The following is a 24,367-nucleotide window of genomic DNA, read 5'->3' on the forward strand; positions in this document are numbered from 1 at the left end:
ACTCCGAGCTTCAACCTGATACCAAACATCTTGTGAAGTTCTCCGTGGTGGTTGGGGGAGATTCTGGTTAAAACATGAAGGAAAAGATCCGTAGACTCACAATCTGGGAAACATTATTATTAAATCCTATTATCAGGAAATGGTTGCATTTCTGCTGACGGAGACAAGAGAGACGTGTTGCAGTGACACAAAGCAGAGATTGAATCCCTTAATGAGGTCAAAGGTCAGCTAACAGAGAGAGCATGTGGGAGGAGCCAGAACCAGAGCACTGGCTTTCATTTTATTCACTGTTCAGTTACACAACTGGGACACGACAGGAGTCTGGAAATCACTCGGACCTGCAGGAGGGCAGGAGAGGGACTCATCCGTGGTGGAATCAAGTCACAACAAACGTACGTCCTGTCGTTCCACGCTGACATTGGTGCAACACCTGGCAGCCACCTGAAGGGGGCCACCTGATTGGCCCGTGCCTCGGTGACGGAGGCCGGGGGTCAGACTCAGTGGGTGGGGGTGATGCTGAGCGTCAACACACACACGTCACCACCCATGTGTGTGTCAGTAAAGTTCAGAGCTTAGCGCATCACAAAGGAAAGACCCAGAGACCCGATTCCATGACCGGAACCAGGAGCAGTCGGCCGCTGCTCCGTCACAGCTTGATTGGTTAACGTCACAAAGCAATTAAAAAATGTTTGAGGAAAGAAATCCAAAAGCAGTTCTTCATGATGTGCATCTGAATGTGTCCCAGAAGGCTTTGGGTCGCTGGCCAGAGCTTCAGCTTCTGACTGCACATGTTTGTGTTTAGGGCCACTCACGGCAGCTTCATGCACCTCCTCACTCCCAGACACCTGGTGGGTACATGAGGGCACGAGGAACCCAAAGATGACTGTAGCTGGATGTTTGGCGTCACTCACTTTGCACATTGATTAAAATAAACACTCATTATTTATCCTCCTGAAGGGATTGTTTGTTTACTTTAAACAGTGCTGCACGTGCATAAAAGATCAGCTACGTGTAAGATCACTGTAACACTGATACGTTTCATGCTGCTCTGTTGCAACATCACAGGGATAGAGAAGAAACAGACCCTCCACCAGAGGGCAGCAGACACATAAAGGACAGAATATGGCAGGTTTGTGATGAAGGTACCAATCCTGATGCTACATCCGAATGCACGGGGTTTGATGGCGGTCAACGGGTGGTTAAAGGTCTTTTAATGTTGTTATTATTGGTGTCATTGTTGTCCTTTATTTCGTCAGCTGACCCGCGGTCCTCGTTCTTTCAGAATAAAACATTTAATTTCCCGTGAATTCTGAACCTCAGCAGGTTTTATGTGAGTTTCCAGGCTGCTCCTCGGCATGACGGACACGGCCTTTTGACCTGTGTGCAAACCTCAGCGCCCTGCTAAAAACAAAGAACAGAAAAAAATAAACTGTGGGATGCATTGCGCTGCTGCCCACACTCCAGATGCATCCCAGTAGACATGAAATTATAGATGAGACCTTCTTCCTTTGAAATTAGATGGAGTTCAGGAGCGTTGCTGTGACTCAGACGGTTATGGTCCATATCACAGACGTCAGCTGTCTGAGCTCCACCTCGGTTTTAACCAGTTAGCTGGAATTTGGACCTTTTTTTAGCTTGAATTCAATGTTTTTATAGCTTTTTTGGTTTTATTGAGCAGACAAGTTGCTCTACATAGCTCTAATGACCACAGCTGTCTGTGACCTTCAGCCACATTGGGTTTGATATCAAATTCTGTCTATAACCATCACAAACATGTCTTTTCTATTAATAATTCTCACCAAAATATTCATATTAACTTGAAAATTTCCATTTTTGTATGCATAAATTGTGGTCAACTCTCTATATTCATGCGCCATCTTGAAATTCAGTATCTGTTTAGGGACACACAAGATATCGTACTCCGTGTTTCACGTTTGCCTTTGACATGAAAGTCCTCCTCCCGATGAACGCTGTGCAGGGGTGGCACCGCTTCTATCCGAGGCAGCCTTGCTGGTTTGGGGAGATCCTGCTGTTTGCCCTGCTCTGACTACATGTGAGCGCTGGGTTGGAATCTGGATGCTGTTCATAAGTGTGACAGTGCGTGCACGGCCGTGGGGGAGAGGGAGACGGGAGGGGCAGCAGAGCAGCACAGCTGATCCGCTCTATGTGTGTTTACGGCACATGGACAGAAGGGTCTGATCCTTGAGAGATGCTGACTGCATCAGCAGCAACAGGAAATACAACGTGCAGAAGGTGGAAAGCTGGTGTTTGATGCATATGGGTTACTGTTGCTGCAATACCAACTCTGACCTGTGTGGCGCTAAGGAATCAGATGTGTTTACAGACTTTCATGCATGTTTAAACGCATTTCTTTACTTTAAAATCTTCTCAACGCTTTCATTTGCACACCAAGTAACAAACAATGGCAAATTTAATTGTTTTTATATTTTTACTAAACTGGGGTCAACAGGGGCTATGAAATGACATCAATAAATAATCACTTTAATATCAAGATAATAACATTTTAAACTAATGAATATGTGTTTTTATTTGACATGAACTGATAAGTAGCTTCATTTGGAACGTTTCCTTTGTGAAGAGTCTTGAGACGGCTCTTGTTGTCATTTGACACTAGATAAATAAACTGAACCTCAGTCGAATTTGAAAGAGATGTGACTTTTGTCTCCTCTCCACATCAAGAGGAGCCAGTTGAGGTGGCTCGGGTACCTAGTTAGGACACCTCCCTGGTGAGGTTTTCCGGGCACGTGCAACCAGGAGGAGACCTAATGGGAAGACCCAGGAAACATTGGAGGGACTATTACCTCAGCCTTGGGAGTCCCCATATGGTGTGGTATGGGGGCCAAAATTAAGACTACTGCCCAGCAGCAGGAGGCTATATGAATTCTGAAGCAAACTACTGATCTGATTAATGATAAGCTGGCGCCGGTAACTGAGAGGCTGGTGCTGCTTACTGAGAAATAGCCCTTTTATCAGTGTTACTACTACTCTCCGAGACATGCTAATGGCTAGCCTCTCTGAAGCTAACGCCAGCCTATCCATGCTAAAGGTCCGTCGAGGGGTAGGAAATCCAGCTAGTGGCCAGCCTAGACACGCTAATGGTTAGCCTCTCCGATGCCAACGCCAGCCTATCCATGCTAATGGTCCGTCAAGGGGGTAGGAAATCCGGCTAGTGGCCAGCCTAGGCACGCTAATGGTTAGCCTCTCCAATGGTAATACCAGCCCGTCCAGGCTAACGCTAGCCTATCCATGCTGATAGACAGCAGAGGGAGTGTGTGAACCAGTCAATGACCAGCCGAGGGCTGCTAGTCCCTAGCGTATCTAGTAGTAACACTGGTAAAGGTGCTATTTCTCAGTAAGCAGCGCCAGCCTCTCAGTTACCGGCACCAGTTTATCATTAATCAAACTGGTGGTTTTCTTTGGAATTTATATAGCCTCCTGCTGCTGGGCAGTAGTCTTAATTTTGGCCCCCATACCGCGTCATATCCCCGGAGGAACTGGCGCACACGGGTAGAGGGAAGTCTGGGCCTCCCTGCTTAGGCTGCTGCCGCCACCACCCGACTCAGATTAAGCGGAGGATAACTTTTATCCTAAGTTATAATATTCCTGGGGTTGATAGAAAACATGTTCTCTGCACTAAATCCTCTCAGATAAAGTTTCATCATGATGGGTCCCATTGAAGCAGCAGCTTTTATTGTGTTAGGGTAAAGTTGGTGTGCAGCTCTGACCCTGTGGCTAACGGGTTAAGTCCTGATCCAACAGAATCCATAACCCACAGATTAATTTCACATTTCTAAAAGGTCTTGATCCAATCCAGTTCATGGGCTGCGACCAGAAATGGTTCTGACCTAAAACTGTGGTTGGATTGGATCCCATCTCCAGACAGGAATCTGTTTCCAGATGAAACATCTTCTAGTTGTTAAACTTCTCCAAATGAGTCCCAGAACATTTGCAGTCATCCTGAAGGAACACTTAGAGTTTGTTTCAGCCCAGACCAGAACCAAACATTTAGTCCAGATGGTTCCAGGACAAATCTTTGTTTGTTTTAGGAATGCCATGTAGAAGTGTTTAAAGGTCATTTTCCTGGAACTTGTCTAGGAGCCTCCTTCTGTCCCAGCAGAAGGAGGAAGACGTTTCATGTTATTGTTTTATGAACGGACTTGTTCGGGTGAAGAGGACCATTGTCGTCCGCCTCACAGAACAGTAAGAATAACAGATTTGATGCTGTTCTAGACCGTTGCAGTGCTCTACAGAGATGTGATTATCCATTCACTCACTCATGAACTACACCTTATTTATTTATTTATTTATTTATTTATTTATTTATTTATTTACCTTCTTACTTTATTTATTTATTTATTTATTTATTTATTTATTTTCTCTGTGTCCCGTCCGGCTGTGAACCGATGCCTTAAACTTCAGCTGACACGGAGACCGGATGCTTGTGGCACATCCAGGAATGTACAGTATTTCTTATTTCACATCTTTCCTGGAAAGCTCTGCTTGGAGTATTTCTCCAAAAATCTAAAGTAAAATGATGAAATCTTTCTTCTGGATGTAGTATGGAAAAGTGATAGGTATGTCATAATTTTCATGGCTAAGTGTCTCACTTCCTCTTCGTTCCATTGTTTTCGTCCCACCCCAGAGCGTGGATATCCATCTTGGTTGTCATGGTTATCCGTGACATGCCATCAATAAGCAGACTTATAAGTATTCACAACATTCCAAACGTAGGTTTTTACAGTCTTTTTACGGTAGCAGGTAGGAGGTGAGCTCTTTTCTAGGACAGGTGTGGTTTATAACTGCTGCAGCCGTGAAGAGGCGGACACAGGAATGGATTTTCTTTGATTTCCCAACCTTTTCCCATTGTGAATAACTCCTCTTGTCCCAATCCCAATGAACTAGGAAAAGTATCCCAATCCCATAAAGTGATTCCCAGTCCCTCCCAGCAGGGGTTATTTAGGTCTGGCAACTCTAAACAAAACAAACAAAGAGGAAGATCACAATGACGTAAGGTGTTTCCAGCCCCTCACTGACCCATCCCAGAAGACGGTACATCTTCAGACACCCTGAATAAAAGGAATTTACAACTCATAGGTGGAAATAATCAAATGTGTTGAATGAACAAGATGTTTGAATCCTAAAATGTTTGAATAATCCGTGTTTTTAATCAGATGAAATCACCCGCAAGCTTTGCAGAGAGGCTCTGACCTCAAGGTCAAAGAGAGAGAGGATGCTTGTGCACCCGACTGGCCGTGTCAGGGAACGGTGAAGACCGACTAGGTCAGGAAGTGATTCCTGTTTATAAACTTCATCCAAAGGCTTCAAATGAAGTTGCCTTCATTTGGATCCTTTGGATTACCATGACCTGGATGACTGAGAACCTTCACCAGCAAATCAACTTCATTGATTATACAAATCAGAATTTGGCACATTTAAAGGGCATTACCAAAACACCTCAGAAATCATGCCTTCACTCAGATATTCTTAGTGTGTTGCTGCAAAGTTCAGTTTTACTTCTAAGTAGCGCTGTCACAGTTGCTAGGCGGCAAAACATTAGCTGGTTTTCGAACGCGCAACTCAGCCTGAAGCAGCTCAGTACTCAGGCTCACCGGGTCTCAACGACGCAGGGACTGCAAGTTTGGAAAAGGCAGTGGGTGCTGTTGAGTTAGAGGTGAGGATCCACAGGCTGGTGAGGAAGTTTGAAGGTTTTAAAGCAGAGCACACTGGCATTGAAACAATGAACCGACACACAGGACTTAGAGGGTTTAAAAACACAAGGAGCTGGGAATTTGAGTGACTGGGATAACGAGAGGCAGGTGGGAGCTATTAACACAGAAACTGGGGAGACGGGACTTAACCATACTCTTGGAAAAGGTGGTCGGTCTGAGCTGCACTGATCCAAGTCACTCTGACTAGTACTCGTGGAAAACTACCTTTTATGTGATGTACGGTGGAAACAAGTCAAAAGGCTAGACGTTCAAAATGTGGGTCTTAGCACTCGAGGAAGGACCCAACCTGTGCCTGGAAGAACAAGTCCTTCCTCTGAAGTTGAACACAGCTCTTTTAATCAAGTAGGTGAGTTTAGAAAGCCTCTAACCCTAACCCTGCTTCCTTACTACAGAAAAAGTTACTAACACAAAGTAATTATCCCACCTGTGACTCTGCTGACACACGGCTCAGGTGTGTGGATCACATCCTGCCTCCACTTTTTACCATAAAGGGACAATGCACACTATGTTATGAAAACTGCATATAAATCAGCTGGAAGATTTGTGGAACTTCACAGGTAACAGGGAGGTCTAGGAAACACGGGAGTTCTTGTGGGTGAGGTAGAGGTACGGAAAGATGTTTGGTTGCCTTCCGACAGCACAGTGGTGTTGTGGTGGTGAAGGCCTGAGTGTAGCAGACAGCGAGGTCATCATCAAGCATTTTGCACAAGAGTCGCAGCCGTGTTTTTACATCCACTCAGTAATCTCACTGATTATTACACAACTTATCAAAGTTAATGCACCAAACACTAATAACTACTTTTACCTTCATATTTTCACCAGAGGAACCGTAGTGTAACTGGACTACATGTTAGGTCCTTCACAGCTTTCCCAATCAGCTGAAAGGTCATTTGTTTTCCATCGGAGAGGAAGCAGGAAGACCAGCTAGAACGGACCTTTCCGGACTTGGTTTCCTGATGGGGATACCCCCCAGCTGACCTTCTAGGTATTTAGGTGATAAAGGAAACAACTGTTGCACCTGATTTCCATCATGAGGTCTGATCCAGGTGTGCACCAACCCCTGGACACGGGAATGTTTCCTCATCTTCACACAGACGGAGGTTCAGCCTTTAATCTGAAGGAAACAAATTATCGTCTGGAATGCCTCGATGGAGCCAAACGTTGTGAGTGTGCGTGCGTGCATGCGTGTGTGTGTGTGTGCATGCGTGTGTGCCTGTGTGTGCGCACGTGTGTGTGTATGTGTGTGTGTGCATACGTGTGTGTGTATGTGTGTGTGTGTGTGTGCGTACGTGTGTGTGTGTGTGCATATGTTCTGACTCCCGCTTTAGGCTGAAGCTTCGGGTCTAATTACCTGTAACGGTTTTCCGTCTGGAGTTTCCGGACTGGGCCGAGGTTTACGGCCCACTGGCTGATGAGCAGAACCACCGCAGCAGGAAGCTGAAAGCACTAAAGGTGTCGCCATGAGAACGCTGTAGGAAGAAGAAGTTATTTCCTCTGTGCTGGACAAATATACAGTGAGGAACAGGAGGACTCAGACGGCAGCTCATGTTTTGGTTCTTCAGGCTCCGCTTCACTCACTCAGCTGGATAAAACATGGAAGCCCCTCATCTCAGCTGGAACTTGTTTTTTTTTCTCCAACGTTGGAATTCTGTGGGTGAAAACCAGACAAAGAGTGTCGAAAGTTCAAGGTTGCAAGAGAAAATATTAATAACTCCCACAGAGATGTCAGATTGGGTCCTGATTGATGTTCACAATGAAGACGTTTTATTTACCAGTTTATCAACTGAAAGGTCTGACTTGATTTCTCCAGCTGGCATCAATGTCTTCCTGCAATGTGAGGCCCCTGCCACCAGGAGCTCCTGCATCCTCAGCCCCATGCCACAGGGCCCAGGTCTGGCTGCAGAGAAGTTCCTCTTGGACGTCCTGTCTGCTTGGATGGTTTTGAATCATCCTTCTTGCTCTATAGTACTGAGCAAAAGTTTTAAGCAGCCAAGAAAGGTTCATGGCCCTAGATCTGATCTCTGACTCCAGCCTTCTGCCCGCTCGTTATTGGATGATTCGGCTCTTTACCTCCCTGGTTTTGACCCAAGCCAAGCCATATTGGATCATCTGTTAGGAGAAAAATCCATGAAAACGTTGTTTGAGTTCCTGCAGGAGTAAGCTTTTAGTTAAACAGTGTGCAGTTGTCAGTTTGGGTCCTCACATCCAGTGATTACATGTTTCTAACATCTGGGAGATCTAACCACAGATCTTCTGTGAATGTTGGCTTCCTCACATCCGTCTGTCTCTTCATCTGATCCCAGACATGCTCCATGATGGTGGATCAGGCTCTGTGGCGGCCAGACCAGCACTTCCAGGACTTCTTGTTCTTCTTTATGCTGAAGATGGTTCTGTAGAAGTCAAGGTTATTAGGTTCTAGTCTTGTTAGATCTCAGTGCTGCCTTTGACCCAGTTAATCACAATGTTCTTTTAGAAAGGCTTGTTTAAATCCTACCCGTCTGATAGATTTCATTTTTTAAATGTGCATGACAAATCTTCATATTCCAGGGTTACTTGTGGAGTACCACAGGGTTCAGTGCTTGGACTGTCATGATCAGAACTTCAGAAGACCCGTGAAGACGCCAAACACAGTAAAAGTAGATAAAAAGTCTTTTATTTTCTGAGGAGTTACCAGAGGTGGGCGAGGCTGGAGACAGAGTCGGAGACAGGCGAAGGTCGTGGTGGCAGGTAGAATTCAAGACAGGGGTCAGGAGCAAAAACGAGGTCCGGAGGCTGAGATCAGGCAGGGTGAATGGCTGGAAGATTTACTTGCGTGGGCTTTCAATAATCTGGCAGGGAACTGGCGGCTGACTGGTGAATATATAGCAGGGGGAGCAGGTGTGAGTGATGAGCTGAGGAGTCAGGAGCAGGTGAAGTGGATGAAGCTGATGACAGGAACAGGTGAGATGAATGGAGTTGATGAGGTGCAGACTGAAGCTGCTAGGGAAAACAGGGCGTGGCTGGAGCTAAATGAGAGGAACCAGTTGTGCTGCATAAAGACTGAATGAGGAGGCAGAGGAGGGTGAAGGATTGGAAGTCATGACATGGACCAATTCTTTTTACTATATATATGCTCCCAATTGGTAAAATCATTAGACTGCATGGGATAAACTTCCAGTGTTATGCTGACGATACTCGGTTATGTCTATCCATTAACCCTGATGAACCTAATCAAAGTTCTTATTTTTGGACCCGAAATTCAGAAAAGGAAACTGCTTAGTCTCTCACCTGACCTGAACGGCATTAAATTAGTCTCCGAGAACAAAGTAAGGAACCTTGGTGTTATCTTTGACAAGGACATGTCATTCAAATCCCACGTTAAACAGGTTTGTAGTGTTTAATTTTTCCACCTTGGGACAGCAGAAGCTCAGGAGGTAGAATGGGTTGTCCAGCAATCAGAAGGTTACAGGTTCAATCCTGGCTCCAACCAGAGAATGCTGCCGTTGTGTCCTTGGGCAAGACAATTAACTCGCTTTGCCTGGTGGTGGTGGTCGGAGGGACTGGTGGCACCAGTGCTTGGCAGCCTCTCCTCTGTCAGTGTGCAGTGTAAATGGGTGAATGACTGATTGTGTTGTGAAGCACCTTGGAGGGTTGTAGAACCCTAAGAAGGCGCTATGCTAATACAGGCCAATATTGCTAAGATTAGATGCATCCTTTCCAAGAGTGAAGCTGAAAAACTAGTTCATGCATTTATTACATCAAGACTGGATTACTGTAATTCATTACTCTCAGGAAGTCCACAGAATGTAGTTAAAAGTCTTCAGCTTGTCCAAAATGCTGCAGCTAGAGTTCTGATGAGAATTAAAAAGATAGATCATATCTCTCCTGCCTTAGCTTCCCTACATTGGCTGCCTGTTAAATTCAGAATAGCTTTTAAGTTCCTCTTTCTCAAATATAAAGCTCTTAATAATAAAGCTCCATCATACATCAGTGACCTAATTCCATACATTCCTAACCGAGCACTTCGCTCTCAGACTGCAGGTTTACTGGTGGTTCCCAGAATATCTAAAATTAGGATGGGAGGCAGATCTTTGAGTTATCAGGCTCCTCTCTTGTGGAACCAGCTCCCAGCTTTAGTCCGTGAGGCAGACACCTTGTCTACTTTTAAGACTAGGCTTAAAACATTTTTATTTGATAGGGCCTATGGTTAAAATCTGATGTTAGCCCAGACCTGGACAAGTGGGGGAGTAGAGGGAGGTGGAATGTACAGTCGGTAAAGTTGACTCTCCCTTGCCCTGCCTCCAACATGCCTCCATCTAAAAGGCTAGGTTATCCAGAGTTATCTCTGTTTTCTCTTACAAAATAGAATATTTACTAACAAATCACAATGTAGCCATAATAACCATGATAGTAACACTAATTGTATATATGTTGTGTGTGTGTGTGTGTGTGTGTGTGTGTGTGTGTGTGTGTGTGTGTGTGTGTGTGTGTGTGTGTGTGTGTGTGTGTGTGTGTGTGTGTGTTTGGTTCACAGATAGGAGTTTGGATCCCAGTCAGATGAACATTCTTTATTGAGGACTAATCTAACAGCGTTCCCACATTCGGAGTGGGTCAGATAAACACTTTATCATCGGTCGTATTTATACATCACAGATTCTTCTCGTGCTTTAAAAAAGTCCTGGAGAAGACAAACGTCTCCATCAGATAAGTACTTCTGAACATAACTCACTTCACATTCCAATAGTGTCTTCCAGGGTTTGGCACCAATCAGCACACAGATAAACATCTAAGCAGAACTATAAAGATGTTTCTTTAGTCTGTTTTTATTTTCTGGCTTCCCTCAGGCCCATCAACCATCTGAGTGGGCGTTCTGGACTTATTATCATATCTGTTTAGTCTTTAAGTCCTCGGGATGCAGTCTGATGATTCACATCTCTGATGGGGAACTTCTGCTACTGCGTCCAGTCTGCTACCTGCAACCACACGATTCCACCACCATCTCCTCGTACTGCTTGTAGACCACGTTGTTGTCTGAGTTGCTGTAAAGCATGCTGATTGGGCTGAGGCGGGTGGGGACACAGCAGGTGGGTGGAGTAGACTCTGGGGCCTTGTAGTTGATGATGGTCTGTATGATGGCATGGTTGGTGGGCTCCAGGTGGGACTGGATGGGGAAGTCACAGGCACCATCGCAGTGGTAGGCGTTGTACTCCAGTGGAGCAATGATCCAGTTGTCCCAGCCCATCTTCTTGAAGTTAACATGGAGTCTCCTCCGATGGCAATGTGGCCTCTTCTTTTCTACCTGGTGCTGGGGGGAAGTCTGGGTGGGACTATGGGGAGGATTCTTAGACCCCCTGGAAATGGGAGCCCGCCTTGTTCGTCTCTGGGTGAACAGGTACTCGTAGACGGTCTTGTTGTCGTGGCCCAGACGAGCTTTGATCTCATTGTAGAAAAGGTCGCCCTTCTTGCTTTTGCCAAAGGCCAGGAGGAAGGCTTTCTCCTTGTTGGTCCTGCCGAGCCGAGAGAACCCCAGAGTTCTCAGGTCAAGAGGCCGCCCCGCCCTGTGCCCCAGTGCCTCCAGCTCAATGCACAGCTGCTGATGGTCCTGATGGGGTCTGAACCCCTTGAAGACTTTATGGATGTCAAACACTTCCCATTTGTTGCCAAATCCAGTAAATAGATCCTCCACAGTCTTTATCTGGAGAAGAGCAGGTTTCTGTTTTCCTGAAGAACAGGAGTAGAGCTTCAGGCATGGTGATGAGTCTCCTCCTCCTCCTCCCCCAGAAGCTGTGGAGCTCCTCAAAGCTGAACGGGGGTCAGATAGGCGCTTTCTCAGGATGCGGAGCTCGGCCCCCAGGAGCCCATCTGGTTCCAGGGAGCTGATGTTGAAGTGATAGCGCTGACGTCGCATCAGTGGTCCATGCTCATCTGCCAGGAAAAACACACAAACGTGGTTAAACAGGTTTTTATTTGTTCCTCCAACATTTCCAGAGCACATTGACCGCTGAGTTAAATACATCTCCTCTGATGTTTACTTTCTTTGGCTTCAGACTCGTAAATCCCGTTGGTCTGGAGGAAACCTCCCAGCTGGACGCCGTCAGATGGTTTCTCTCTGAATGGCTTTGAACCACAACAGCGATCTGCACCAACACCTCTGATCTCCAGCAGTCTCCTCTTGTTTATAGGTGCAGATTGTTTATTAAAAAACTAAACTAATGAAATGTAGAAGTGCTCTTTTGAAAAGGGACTGATTCATGTTTCATTTATGAATGTTAGCTTCTGTGGAAAGATTCATATAAACACCAGACAGCTTCAATACGTAAACTCTGATGTCAATACATTTAGTCAGTGATCCTCCAGGGGTGTGTGTGTGTGTGTGTGTGTGTGTGTGTGTGTGTGTGTGTGTGTGTGTGTGTGTGTGTGTGTGTGTGTGTGTGTGTGTATGTGTATGTGTATGTGTATGTGTATGTGTGTGTGTGTGTGTGTGTGTGTGTGTGTGTGTGTGTGTGTGTGTGTGTGTGTGTGTGTGTGTGTGTGTGTGTGTGTGTGTGTGTGTGTGTGTGTGTGTGTGTGTGTGTGTGTGTGTGTGTGTGTTGCAGCTGGCCAGGATATGCTTTGGGATTCCCCCAGAGGAACTGGTCCAAGTGGCTGGGGAGAGGGAAGTCTGGCCCACTCTGCTAAGGTTGCTGCCCCGCAACCCGACCCTGGATGACTGACGGACAGACAGACAGACAGACAGATAGATAGATAGATAGATAGATAGATAGATAGATAGATAGATAGATAGATAGATAGATAGATAGATAGATAGATAGATAGATAGATAGATAGATAGATAGATAGATAGATGGATGGATGGATGGAGGTAGAGTGGATTGTCCAGTCATTGGAAGGTTGCAGGTTCGTGGTGGGAGGAACCGGTGGCGCCTGTGCTCGGCAGCTTCACTCTCACCAGCGCGCCCCAGGACAGTTGTGGCTATACCATAGCTCATCATCACCAGCATGTTCATGCGTGTATGAATGGATGGATTGCTGTGTTATAAAGTGCTTTGGGGGGTTGTAAAACCATAAGACGGTGCTATATGAATACAGGCCCTTTTTACTTATTATTACTACAACACAGTTGTATAGTCTATTCCTGATGTTACTTCATTACTTCACTCGTCTGTCTTCTGCCTCCCTGCTGATTTTAACACATCAAAGCCAGGAAAACTTCCTGTTGACGACTGACTGATACCTATGATGTTCAGACGCTCCGCCCTGATCATAAAACCCACATCTGAGCCAACCCAGAAATACAAACAAACCAGCTTCCCCTCGTGATTTGTTCCTCACATTCCATCTGTTGTTTCCTGTCTATCCACGTGGTTCTCCCATCAGTGCTGGAACACCTGGTGCAGGTGAGTGGGCGGGAATTTCAGCCAGTTGTACACATCAGAGAAGGGATCCAGAGAAGCCTGAGCCAAGTCACACCCAGATAAGAAGTTTGTAATTCTATCAGTGGGAGGACTTCAGCACTACACCAAATCTTGGTTCTAACCACACACACACTGATTGTGAGGAGCTACACTGTAGCCACAGCTGCCGAACACACCGGTCCCTCCGACCACCACCAGCAGGTAAGGTGGGTTAACTGTCGTGTCCAAGGACACAACAGCAGAATTCTCTGTCCATAGCCGGGATCGAATCTGCAACCTTCCGGTTACTGGACAACCTGTTGAGCTACTGCTGGCACTAGGAAGCACCAGCTGGTAGAACCGGGTCAGAACCAAACAGGGTGAAGATGCTTTTAGCTACTATGCTGCTCACAGATGGAATCAGCTTCCTCATGACCTCAGATCGGCCCCAACTCTAGAAACTTTAAATCAAAACTGAAAACCTTCATGTTTTCATCAGTTTTTGAATGAATGTTCTTATGCTGCACCTTCTGCGCTGTAGCTGCTCACTCGTTAACTTTATCTTGTTTTATTCTTAAATCTGAAATGAATTTGTGTTTAAATCATGGTGTCGTGTTATTTTAATGTTGGTGCTATTCTTGCTAATGGAACGCTCACTGAATGGCCTTTGTTTATGAAATGTGCTCCACACATGAAGCTGCCTGGCCTACACGGTGTTCTTCTGAGCTGTGATAGCTTCCTGGAGGGGGCCATTGGAGGGCACACTGTTGTCAACATATCCCTCTCCCAATGGTAACTTTCTCTACTTTGCTTAACATAGAACGTGCTACTACTAGTTCATCTGGTTGAGGGGAAGACCACAACACGCCTGTGCAGACAGCGGATGAGTGCACCTGGTCCCACGGGTCTCTGAGCTGATTGTCTTCTTCATCAGCTGCAGGACCTCATCTTTTTTTCATTTTACTGAGCTTCTTATAAAGACCTTGAAGAGCGATGGAGGTTAATGATGTCATGTTAGAGTCACCAGATTTTCACAAATGAGACAAACGAGACTAAAACTGACAAAACTACATAAAAGAAATAGAAAATTAAAAATGATAAAAGGAGAAAGTTTTATTTTTGGGGGGTGGGGTGGGGGGGGGGGGGGCAGAACAGTGTCTAGCTGAGGTCTCAGGACAAATCAAGTCCACATCATAAGATGCGGACTTGAGAATCAGTGCTGGAAACATTGAGCTTCAGCAGCAGCAGAAAGGCTGGACTCAGTTTCAAATGCAGAAAATTCAATTTTCTATTCAGTTTATTTATAAAACGCCAAATCAGGACCCGGGTCGTCTCAAGGCTCTTCACCAAGTAAACGTTCCTACAGGTCAGTTCATTAAGCCAATCAGCAAACGGTTAAGGGAGGGTGTCTGAGGAGTGTTTATTTACCCTCCCATAGACATGACCAGATGTTAGGAACAGCAGCACGGACGTGTCTAACGTCTGAGAATAAACACACATGCTTGTTCTCATGGTGCAGAAACAGACGAGCTGGGAAGTTTTCTCCTTCTCTGCTGCTAAATAAACACGTCCATCATCTTGAAGCCAGCAGGCCGAGTCAGCAAGAGGAAAAGCACCACCAGAGGAGCCAAGAACTGCTCCCACAGGCACACCAACTCCTACTGTGGACTTCACAGGACAGGTCAACCAGCTAACCTACCAGCCAGCCGGATTACTAACTAGTCAGCCATGTTACCACCTAACCAGCCAGCATCCTTTAACCCAGCAGGTCCGCTGCTGGAGACGAAGACGTACCAACAGGTCCTACCAGGGCATCAGATTCAGATAACAAGAATTTGTTTGGGTCAGGCTGAGAAAATTTTCCTCTCTGCCTTCAGTCTTTAAACTGATCATTTCCAGTCCTTCAGTGAAGCCAATTTTGGGTTTTAAACTTGTCCATACCATCCGGTGACTCTCCGAGATGACATCCATTTTGCGCACTAATACCGGTATTGCAGCTAGAACATTGTCCAGCTTACAATTCACCTCAAGTAACGTCCCAGTCTGAGAAGTCTCCACACGGATGATGCTTTCCGTGGGTGCGGGTCGCCCTCCACTTGCTCCCGTCCACCCAAATTTCCAGAAAACCAGATATCCTCCCACTCCAATCAGGAGAAATCCAGTGATCATCAGACCAAATATCCACACGTCTTCGATGTCCCCAATGGACAGCTGGTTGAGACATATGATCTTCCACTCCTTCCAGGAATCCAGCATATATCCCACCGGGTGTGTCCCCTGTGGGCATGTGGGAGCCTCCTGCTCTGTTCTCATTGTTGAAAAAATCTTATCGATCACTTTGAATGACCATTTTTTCAAATCCGTGGTTAGTAAAAATAGAGTTTTTCAGAAGAAATGCAGAGAAGAGCTCTGTGGGCAGACAGGACAAAGAGCCTTGGGAAAAAAGATAAGGGAGCGAAAGAGGGAAGCGTCTGTACTCCTTGAGTGCCAGAAGAAAACTCTCCAGTAACCTTCATGTATTCATCTTCTTATCTCATACTGTACCAACGTTTTATTTATTTACTTACCTCTAGTTTTATATATTTCAAATGTGATTGTTCTGACTCTGCTGTGTTCTGTTGTCATGATGGTCTTTAGATTTGAACAATGTTTTATGTTTTTGCACATGGACAGCTCATTGACTTGTGGGGCCTCATTTATCAAGCTTGCTTACGCACAAAACGGGGTCAGAAAACTGCGTAAGCAACTTTCCACGCAAACTTTGGGATTTATGAAAGAAAACTTAGCGGAAAAGTGTGCGCAACTTTGAGTTGACTAAGGACCTTGCTTACGCACATTTTGGACATGGAGATCACCTGCTGTGTAGCTGCTGAGAAGTTTCGATGAAATTGCGCTTTCTTGATCTGTGGTTGCCAAAGCATGCCATCTCATCCCTTTAAAGTCTCTCCCATCTTCTACAGTTACTGCTCAACTCCTCATCAAACATGTTTTTCGCCCGCATGGTATCCCGGAGGAGATTCTATCTGATCGTGGGCCCCAATTCATCTTGAGGGTTTGGAAGGAGTTTGCTGAGGCTCTAGGGCTCGGGTAGCTCTCACATCCGGATACCATCTGCAGACCAACAGACAGCGTGAGCGGATGAACCAGGAACTCGGAGCCATGCTGCGCTGTGTTTGTTCCACTCACCCGTCATCCTGGAGTTCCCACCTCGCCTGGGTCGAATATGCCCATAACAGTCACGTCTCCACAGCAACAGGTCAGTCCCCTTTCAAGTCCTCCTTGGGTTATCAACCTTCCCTGTTTCCCCTACAGTCGTCAGCTCCCTCCACGGTTCCACAGTTCCTCTGAGGTGCCAAACGTGCTTGGGCCTCCACCCGGGCAGCGCTGGACAGGACAGCTTGTAGGAACAAGCAGCTGGCTGATCGCCGGCGGCGTCCGGCTCCAGGTTACGCCCCCGGTCAGTGGGTCTGGCTCTCCTCTAAAGACATTCCGCTTAAGGCGACCACCCGCAAGCTGACACCCAGATTCATTGGCCTGTTCCGGATTTTGGATGTCCCCACTCCCTCCACGGTTAGGTTGGACCTCCCTCACTCCCTTAAGGTCCATCCTCACTCCCTTAAGGTCCATCCTGTGTTTCATGTTTCTTTGGTTAAGCCTTTGGTTTCGAGTCCCCTCTGCCATACTCCTGCGCCTCCCCCGCCTGCTCGGCTCTACAAGGGGGGCCTTGTTTATTCTGTTAACAGGATTCTGGATTCTCGTCCCCGTGGCCGGGGAACCCAGTACCTCATTGACTGGGAGGGTTATGGCCCAGAGGAGCGGTCCTGGGTCCCCCGCTCCTTCATCGAGGATCCGTCATTTCAACCTTATCTGGGACTTTGAGGCTGCATCTGCTAGGAGGCCAGGAGGTGTTCATTGGGGGGGGGGGTACTGTCATGAGCCGGGGTGAGTACTCCTCTCAACTTTCCACCCTTGGGTGTGTCGGGTTGTGATTCTGCATGTCTTGGGTTAGACGTATTCCCCGACCATGTCACACCGTGCAGCCCAACATAATAAACATAAGCATGATAGCTAAGGTAGCAGACTAACATTCTCCTAAAGCTAGATAGAAATGTGTCTTCAGATGGGACTTCATCTGTGGAAGTGAGGTGGACTCTCACTAGGAGAAGGTCATTCCAAAGACTCAGACCAGTATAACCAGAAGCTTGTTCACCATACACCTGCAGGATATTCATGGTCAGCTGACCTGGGAGTGGTTTGTGGGGGCTGGTGAGCTCAGTGAGATATGAGGAATTCAGGTTGAAGATGGATTTTTGTCTGATAGAGAACTGATAGCCAGCTTGAAGGGGGTGTTATGATAGCGCCTGTTTGGGTTGGTGAGAGATCTTCCTGCTGCTCTCTGGACTTTTGGTAGACAGTCAACCACAGACTTGTTTACGCCCAACAGAACAGAGTTACTGTAATCTAGTCTTGACGTGATGAAAGCATGTAAGACCGACTCCAGATGAGGCTTTAGTATGTGTTTAAGATGAGCTGGGCGACGTAGTTGGAAGAAACATGATCTGACCGCGGAGTTAATCTGAAGCAGCTCTGAATCAAGTTCAACCCCTTAAGGTCTGAATTAATTGTGTTTTTGCTATCAAGTTGACGCTAAATTAGGTAGAAAAGGTTAATTTGACTATAACACATAAAATAGATATAATTTTAGGCATGAATCGAATTAGCAGCAACGGACATCTATGGTTAAAGATGGTTGAAAAGCACCTGTTCCCATTTCACATTTGAAGAGTCTTTTATTTATGCAGCTAAGTTATTTTTTTTATCATTTTCAACCTTCATGACTGCCACACTATCATAAACCAACGAACATAAAAAACCCAAAACAAGCAATGAACGAGAACACAAACCTTCTGGAAACATCTCTTTCCCTCAGGTTGACTGAAATTTGGGGAGAAGTGATTCGATAACCAACCTGACTCTGAAACACCCGTCGTTGTCTCGGGACATGACATCTGCCACCTGCTGTACTCGACATGCGCTGGACCAGAACAACCATGACTGAGGTACACGAAACACGGTCGTGAACAGCACACCAACTGCTCCAGTTCAGTCCAGTCTAATTTGAGGGCCTGGTGTAGTGCATGTAGCTTTGTGCCACAGCCTCATTCAAAAGTTCAGATTCAACAATTTTTCCACAATTATCTTCTGAAAATGCTGACACGGCATCAGGCTAGCATAGCAAAAAGGAAATGGATGGTGCTCTGCCTCTGACCATTCCAGAAACTAATGCTTGCAAAAGGTTTCTGTGTTGTAAATGCATAAATCGGTAGTGGAGAATTACGGACGTATTTCGGTTGCCTTTGGAGCTGACTTTTGGCCCAGGCAGGTGATGCAAGGCTTGAGCTGAACGGAGAGAAAGGACAGGTCCAAGTGTGGGTTAGCATCTGATTTTGGTGCGAAGAGAATAGTGTGATGGGCAGAAGACGGAAGCTGCCGGGCTCTGAGGGTGTGGTGATTGGACACCAGCTGGTCCTCGTTATGGATAACGAGGCCAGGGAGGATAAAAAGGTGACAGGTCTGCTGAGAGGGGTGCATGGTCGACCTGTCATTGTGGCATCGGACTTTGAGGGGAGGGGTCGTTCGCAGCCGGGTAGGGCTGCCGGCGACGAAGATAGCTGAACAGGTGTTTAGTGTTCCAGCGCCAGGAGGGAAGGCTGGTCGCCTTCTTTAGACAGTTAGGGCTGGGCATAGGTGATGCCAAGGCCGCGCCGACATCTGCCGCTACGGACTCTGGCAGTGGACTTATGTTGTGGATTTACCCGCCGTCCTCGCAAGCTACACCCCGGGGCGTTGGACGGCGTTGGAAGCTCAGACCCCGGGGACGGGGGTCACACCATCCGTGACAGCTAAGTACCGCTGCTTACGTGACTCATGCTGGACAGTTGGTTTTACAAGAGAGGGCTTGGGCCATGGTGTTTTATCGTTGTGTTTTATTATTGGTTGTGCAATAAAGTGTGTCTTTTATAAGTCGTTGCCTACTGGTGGTGTGTTCAGGTTCTGACCGGAGGGCAAGATATTCTGCCCGTGCTGCCCACGGCTACTTTTATTACACTGGTGTCAGAAGTGGGATCTAGCAATCCAAAATGTCAGAACCTGAAAATAACACACCTCCTCCGTTGAGACCAGCTGAAAATCAGCCCGTGAGCACAGCAGCTCGGACGATTTTTATGCCGGAGAGCTTTTCCGGTGTTGGCCGCGAATGGGCAGACTGGGTTGGACAATTTGAAATGGCAGCCGATGTAAATAACTGGGATGAGCCCCTTAAGCTGAAGTTTCTGTGTCTTCTGTTGTCTGACAAGGCTCGAGAGGTTTACAATGGCTTGTCGGGGAGCGTTAAAGCTAATTATGCCGTGTTAAAAGAGCAAATGGGGAAGTGTTTGGATCCGTGTGACAGCGCTGATTGGAATAGGGCTGTTTTCTCCGCTCGACGCAGGTGGCATAATGAAAGTGTCCGAGAATTTGGGATGGCATTACGACGGGCTGTCGTTAAAGCTTATCCGACAGTGGATCCCAATATACGAGACATGTTGGCTAAAGATCAGTTTATAGCTCATGTGGGGAATGGAGACATGAGAGTGTGTTTACGGAGCGCCAAGCCCGCGTCGCTTGAAGCAGCCATCGACCTGGCGGCGGAGCTTGAGCTCATTAGGAGCTTGGAGACCAGCTCAGTATCGGACGCAAGAGTGAGGGGGATAACTGTGAAAGATGCTGATGATAAAAGCATTGCTTCACTAATGGGGGTGGTTGAGAGCTTGAGACAGGAGGTGAAATCCCTCCAGGAAGTGGTGCACACACTGTCAGTACCTGCTGCATCTAGTCCCCACCGTCGTGACGCTCAGAACACAAACTTGCAGCCTAGGCAAGAATATTCCCGGAGGGAAGGAAATGAGAGGTTTGGAGGCTGCTGGGAGTGTGGCTGTAACCGGCATTTACGTCGGGACTGCCCTTACGTGCAGGGAAACTAGAGGGGGCGTGTATCGTGGGTCAAATGCCCGCCCCCTTCTCTGTTGTTGAGACCCCTGTAGGAAGAGGCAATGCTGGGTACTTGAAGGCCAGGATAGGTGAAGCCTTTGCCTCAGTAGACAAGTATGTGACGAGGCTGAAGGAAACATTCACTACGATGGTGGATGCGGTGAAGTGCCATCAGGGCAGAGCATCGGTGCAACAAAGGAGGGCACATGATTTTAGGGCCTCCCGCCGGTTCTACGCGGCAGGTGACTTAGTGTGGGTCAGAAATAAGCTGAGGAGACGAGGGGTGTGTCCCAGGCTTCAGAGGCGAGATAGGGGACCGTTTAGGGTCCTCGAGCAGGTGACAGACGTGTTATACAGGCTAGTACCCGTTGAGGGGGGTCCTGAGAGTGTGATTCATTTCAACCGACTTAAGCCGTGCACTTCTCTTCCACTAGTTGCAGCACCGATGGCTGTGGGGTCCCGAGAGAGAGCGCGGCAGAGTCTGCGTCAGCAGGATGCCACCTGGGAGGACACCAGCAGGGTTCATCGACGGTCTGCAGAGACAAGCAGGTCTGGCGGCGCAAGTGACCCGGCCCCATCACGTGGAGAGGCTGCTCGAGGAGGTGCTGCTGCAGGAGGACCGGAAGGACGTCTCCCTGGGGAGATCGACAGACGTGCGGAACAGCGGGTGGTTCATCAGCCGGATGCCACCTGGGAGGACATCAGCAGGAGTGCTCAACGGTTTTCGGAGACGAAGGGCTCCGGTGATTCAAGCAACCCTGCCCCATTGCATGGAGAGGCTGCTCGAGGGGGTGCGGTTGGAAGAGGATCGGGAGGACGTATCCCTGAGAAGGTCGAGGGACCTGGAGCTGTGGAGCAACGCGTGGTTCGTCAGAGGAGACCCCCTGTTTGGCATAAGGATTATCATGTGGAGATCTAGGACTCGAGGGCGAGTCCTTCAGGACAAAGAAGGGGAGAGTGTGATGGGCAGAAGACGGAAGCTGCCGGGCTCTGAGGGTGTGGTGATTGGACACCAGCTGGTCCTCGTTATGGATAACGAGGCCAGGGAGGATAAAAAGGTGACAGGTCTGCTGAGAGGGGTGCGTGGTCGACCTGTCATTGTGGCATCGGACTTTGGGGGGAGGGGTCGTTCGCAGCCGGGTAGGGCTGCCGGCGACGAAGATAGCTGAACAGGTGTTTAGTGTTCCAGCGCCAGGAGGGAAGGCTGGTCGCCTTCTTTAGACAGTTAGGGCTGGGCATAGGTGATGCCAAGGCCGCGCCGACATCTGCCGCTACGGACTCTGGCAGTGGACTTATGTTGTGGATTTACCCGCCGTCCTCGCAAGCTACACCCCGGGGCGTTGGACGGCGTTGGAAGCTCAGACCCCGGGGACGGGGGTCACACCATCCGTGACAGCTAAGTACCGCTGCTTACGTGACTCATGCTGGACAGTTGGTTTTACAAGAGAGGGCTTGGGCCATGGTGTTTTATCGTTGTGTTTTATTATTGGTTGTGCAATAAAGTGTGTCTTTTATAAGTCGTTGCCTACTGGTGGTGTGTTCAGGTTCTGACCGGAGGGCAAGATATTCTGCCCGTGCTGCCCACGGCTACTTTTATTACAATAGCATTGGTTTTGTCCTCATTTAGATGAAGGTAATTAGAGGAAAAACAGGTTTTAATTACAGAGGAACGATCCTGAACACAGACTGCAGGAGAGCTTGGGCTGACATAGTAGTAGTCAGTCATCTGCATACATGTGTAGCCTAGTGAACTAGCCCAGAACTAGTCTAGTGAACTAGACCAAACTTTGGTCTAGGAACGCTCCACTAGAACCTCTGCAGCCCCTAGCAGCATTCTGGCTGGCCAATCACAGCTCTCTAGAGGGGTTTCAAACTGATAGAGCGCTGTGATTGGTCCACAATGGTGGGCCGGTCACAGTGACCTATCTGCTTTGTGGACCAATCACGGACCTCTGTTTGTCTGGTGGGCGGGATGATGCAAGAGTGGAAAAAAATGGCGACCGCTCATTTTAAATGGGTTTTACATTAATTCTGGACTATTGGGACTTGGGCTTTATTGAACCAGGAGCAGATACACGTTTTTAAGTTGTTTATTTAGAAAAAGGATGTATTTTTACCTTCTACAACCTCGTTTATCGACATCCGTTGTGGTGAGTATGCCACGTTGTTCATTGTCCAGTAGCGTGCGGGAGATCGTTTGAAAGGCAACTGTAGAGCCCGAGAGCCATCGATGGAGTGTTGCCGGACTTAATAATATATTATTTAGTCGGGCTTGCCAGGCATTAAATGTGATAGTTTACTAAGTTTTTTTAGAATGATGCCTGGAGGAAGTATGTAGATCGAGAAAAGCTAAGGACCCAAAACTGAACCCTGGGGGACCCTAGAGGTCGAGAAGAACAGTTTTCAATGCAAACACTAAAATATCTTTTATTCCAGTATGAGCTAAACCAATCACAGGCCTTCCCTTCAGATCCTGTTCTTTCTCCTACTGATCCTAGATCTGTGGAGGTCTACAGAGCCCTCCTTCACCAAATCTTCACTCAGAACTAAATGGTTGGTTTTAAGTAAGGTTTGTGTGTGAGCAGCAGCAGTGATGTTTCCCTACAACTGAAACATGACCGACAGAACATTCTGCTGCTTCCAAACCATCTGATCCCAGAACTGGATCCAAATCCTAGGAAAGTTATTCAGTTTTTCATTTCTTTCTTTCTTTCTTTCTTTCTTTCTTTCTTTCTTTCTTTCTTTCTTTCTGTTCCTTTGAAAGCCTATAGTCTTCGTTATAGAGGACAGAGACAGTTACCTTGTCCCTTGTCCACAAAGCTGGTGATGGTGTTGGCCAGAGCCGCGCTGCTGTTCACGTCTCCGCTGCTCAGTGACCAGTACAGAGACAGCATGTAGTCGTGAGGGGTCACCACCGGCTGCCTGGCGCCTGGTTTCGGTGACTTGATGCTGACGCCCCGCTCCACAGCCGCGCTCTGTTTTTGCTCATACCCGCTGCGCGCAGCGGCGGCTGCTGCGCCCGCCCTGGAAGCGGCTTTCCCCGGTGAGCCACCTCCTCCAAACGTCTCAGTTCCTTTCCTGGCAGCATTTGCGTTAACAGCTGCGGGCGCGTGCGCTTCAACACGTGCCTTAGCGGCGGGACGCCAGGAGCACACAGCCTCTCTGCACGCGGATCTTTGCGCTCCGTCCTGCTGCGGCTGGTCCAGCCTCCCCGGTGCAGCGGAGATCCCCGCTGGTTTCTGACTGGCAAAATTCGTCTCACCTGTGGTCGGCAGCGCACTCACGCGCACACGAGGAGCTGGTTTCCAAGAGCCAGCGGTTCCTCCCGTTCGCTCCAAGGTGGTTCTGGTTCTGCTGAGCGAACCGCGGACGGGATGCAGGAAGACTATCGTCCAGCTGAGCAGAAGGGGAAGATTCTTCACTCTCATCCTAAATCTCTGCAGCCTTTTGGCACATCGTCTATAAATCTCTTCAGAACGATCTGACCCGCTGAGCCGACACCAGGAGCGCGGGAAGTTCAGTGACCTTTCTCATCCTCAGACCCGTGAGGTCCAAAATGCGCGTCTCGCTCCCAAACGCTAGAGAAACGGGGTCTGACTCTCACAGGGTTAAAAGAGTCATTTGGTCAGGGTCAGGTGTCAGAACCATACTGCTGATGGTGGACAGGTGAGACTCTGAGACCTGGACCCGTCTTCTGCTCTCCAGCGAACTGTTCTGCTTGGTACCATGTAACAACTTCTTTAAATCCCACTTCTTTTTTCCATGTGAGGAGAGTATGGCGTAATGCGGTTGCCTCCGTTTTTTCTCTTTCCCTCCAAAGCTTGAACTCTGTCCAGTGAAAATATTTCACTCACACACAACAACCCGCAGGTGCTCCAGAATCCTGCAGCAGACCTGAGCAGGAATTCCAGAGAGCGGCTTTAATTACGCCGTGATGTCATTCTGTCCCAACTCATTTAACAGTGATAATTCAGCCCACATCTTCCTCCCTCTTTTACACACACACACACACACACACACACACACACACACACACACACACACACACACACACACACACACACACACACACACAAATTATGATAAATGATAAATGACCCACTTTTGTATAGCGCCCGCCAGAGTAAGGACTCCAAAGCGCTTTACAGTGTATCATTCTTCCATTCACACACTGATGGTGATGAGCTACGATGTAGCCACAGCTGCTCTGGGGCA

At 47.7% G+C, this 24,367-nt stretch overlaps 1 protein-coding gene across 1 annotated transcript; it reads right to left on the reverse strand.

Moving 5' to 3' along the window:
* Nucleotides 1-10,282: 10,282 nt before the first annotated feature.
* gdf5 (growth differentiation factor 5) lies at nucleotides 10,283-24,124 on the reverse strand. Its single transcript, XM_015958300.3, has 2 exons — nucleotides 22,953-24,124; nucleotides 10,283-11,654 (listed from the first exon to the last, which is right to left on the reverse strand). The coding sequence occupies exons 1-2, from the start codon at nucleotides 23,578-23,580 to the stop codon at nucleotides 10,699-10,701; spliced, it is 1,584 nt and encodes a 527-aa protein (XP_015813786.3). The 5' UTR covers nucleotides 23,581-24,124; the 3' UTR covers nucleotides 10,283-10,698.
* Nucleotides 24,125-24,367: the final 243 nt, after the last annotated feature.

The sequence above is a fragment of the Nothobranchius furzeri genome, chromosome 3, assembly GCF_043380555.1.
Source record: "Nothobranchius furzeri strain GRZ-AD chromosome 3, NfurGRZ-RIMD1, whole genome shotgun sequence".
Classification (NCBI taxonomy): domain Eukaryota; kingdom Metazoa; phylum Chordata; class Actinopteri; order Cyprinodontiformes; family Nothobranchiidae; genus Nothobranchius; species Nothobranchius furzeri.